The following is a 2,032-nucleotide window of genomic DNA, read 5'->3' on the forward strand; positions in this document are numbered from 1 at the left end:
CCCCGTACCTTTTATATCCTTTATGGATACGAAACCCGGTGCCTTTACGTCCTCTCTTTTTTTCAGGTAAAATAGCCCTCTACCTTTTTCTGTTGAAGACAGAAAGGCGCCCGGTTCCCTTCTGCCAGGAGAAAAACGGGACATAAAGGCGTCGGGTTTCCTCTCACCAGAGGACAACCGCGCTGTCCCCTACGATGGGCCCCCCTAATGCAGGACGGATTAAAAAGGAAGATCTCCCTTTTTAACCCCCCTTCTCCTTTCCATCCTTTCTGTCCCAGCCCCCCCCCCGGGGCGGGCTTCAGCCCCTGCGCTGAGCGGAAGCGGAAGTCGGGGGCTTCCGGCGCGCGGCACGCGATGGCTGCGGGCTGTGAGGAGGCGGCGGGCGCGGTGCTGCGGAGCCGGGCCTGCGCCAACCGCGTCTTGGACCTGCTGGCCGGCCCCCTGCCCCCGGAGGACGCCCCGCTGCCGGGTCCGTGCCCCTCGGGCCGAGGGCGGGGGAGCCCGGGGTGGGACGTAGCTTCCCGGCGTCAGCCCCCTGCCCCACAAAGCGCTTGGCAGGGGCCCGAGGCTAAAAAGCCCCTGTGCTCGCTTTGCCCGCAGATGGCTGCAGCGCGGAGGAGCAGTACAAGATCTGGATGAGGCATCGCTACCACAGCTGTGTCCTCTGCTTGGCCGAGCTCATGGGCCACTCCTCCTTCGAGGTCAAGGTAAGCCGCCGGGGCCCGCTGTCCTCCGCCGGTTAAGACGACAACGGGCGACGCTTTCCTCCGCTCCCTGAATGCTCCTGTGTAACCGTGCGGGGTGCCTTTGTGTAAAGCCAGCGTGAGAGCCCCCTTGGCCAGTCTCAGCGAAGCCGGCAGGTCTTTCTCTTGAAGACAGAAAGGTGCCCGGTTCCCTTCTTCCAAGAGAAAAACAGAGGACCTAAAGGCGGGTTTTGCATCAACAGGGGGGAACCGCGCTACCCTCTATGATGGGCCACCCTAATCAAGAACGAATTAAAAAGGAAGAGCTTTTTAATCTCCCCTCTGCTTTTCATCCTTTCTGAGGATGAGGGAGTTGCCCTCAGAGATGCGGGGCAGAAAATTTTCCCGAGCGGAAAATGTGTCAGCGCTTTTATTTTTCCGTGGGAAATCTTCCGTTTCTAAAAATTCATTGTTTCATCAGATTTGTTCGTAATGATGACTGGATGCCAGTTTCAAAGTTGTAATTCATTTCAGAGTTAGAATGCAGGCTTTTCAGGCGATTACCCCGAGGAAGTGTGAGAGGAAGCACGTGTGTTTTATTGATGTGTAAACAGGAGGGTCGTTACACTTGTATAATAAATAATCCAAACCAAAAGTCAAGTTACGAATTCACCTAATTGGCTGCGCAGGTCAAATCAAAACTAAAGCACGGCATATCATGCACAGTTCTTTGGATGTGCTAAAATTAGTGTCAGTGGTTTTCAGCACTTTAATTTTTTCTTAAACAAACAATGTAAGGGACATACATGCTACTGTGTAGTGTCTTCGCATTTTTACAGCTATCCCGATCAAAATCATTTCTTTCCGCATAAAGCTTTGCATTTGTTTGAATACGACGTTTAAACCACATTAAGTGTGATGCATTTAATTTTCTTCCTAATCAAATATTTCAGTTCAAATACTTCAGAAAAGGGAGGAAGGAGGACCTGGGGAACTATAGGCCAGTTAGTCTTACCTTGATCCTGGGCAAGCTTTTTGAGAGGATTATTCTGGCACATGTCCATGAGGGGCCAGCAGGGGAGATTATGCGGAGAGGCAACCAACACGGGTTCATTAGTGGCAGGTCCTGTCAGACCAACCTGGTGGCCTCCTACGACCAGGTCACCAAATCCTTGGACGCAGGGGCAGCAGTGGACATCGTCTTTCTGGACTTTCGGAAGGCCTTCGACACTGTCTCTCACCCCGTTCTCATTAAGAAACTGGGGGACTGTGGTGTCGGCACCCACACAGTCAAATGGGTCGCCAACTGGCTGGAGGGCCGCACCCAGAGTGGTGGTGGACGGGTCATT

The 2,032-nt window shown here is 53.3% G+C and overlaps 1 protein-coding gene across 1 annotated transcript in view; it reads left to right on the forward strand.

Moving 5' to 3' along the window:
- The first annotated feature begins 340 nt into the window (after window positions 1–340).
- Window positions 341–2,032, forward strand: part of NOC4L (nucleolar complex associated 4 homolog) — an 11,355-nt gene continuing 9,663 nt past the window's right edge. The window contains exons 1-2 of the mRNA XM_019538991.1: window positions 341–469; window positions 601–707. Of these exons, the coding sequence (XP_019394536.1) occupies window positions 355–469; window positions 601–707 (222 nt within the window). The 5' untranslated portion in view covers window positions 341–354. The remainder of the gene's footprint in view (window positions 470–600; window positions 708–2,032) is intronic.

This window comes from Crocodylus porosus, unplaced genomic scaffold (genome assembly GCF_001723895.1).
Source record: "Crocodylus porosus isolate Cpor-Errol unplaced genomic scaffold, CroPor_comp1, whole genome shotgun sequence".
Taxonomy (NCBI): Eukaryota; Metazoa; Chordata; order Crocodylia; family Crocodylidae; genus Crocodylus; species Crocodylus porosus.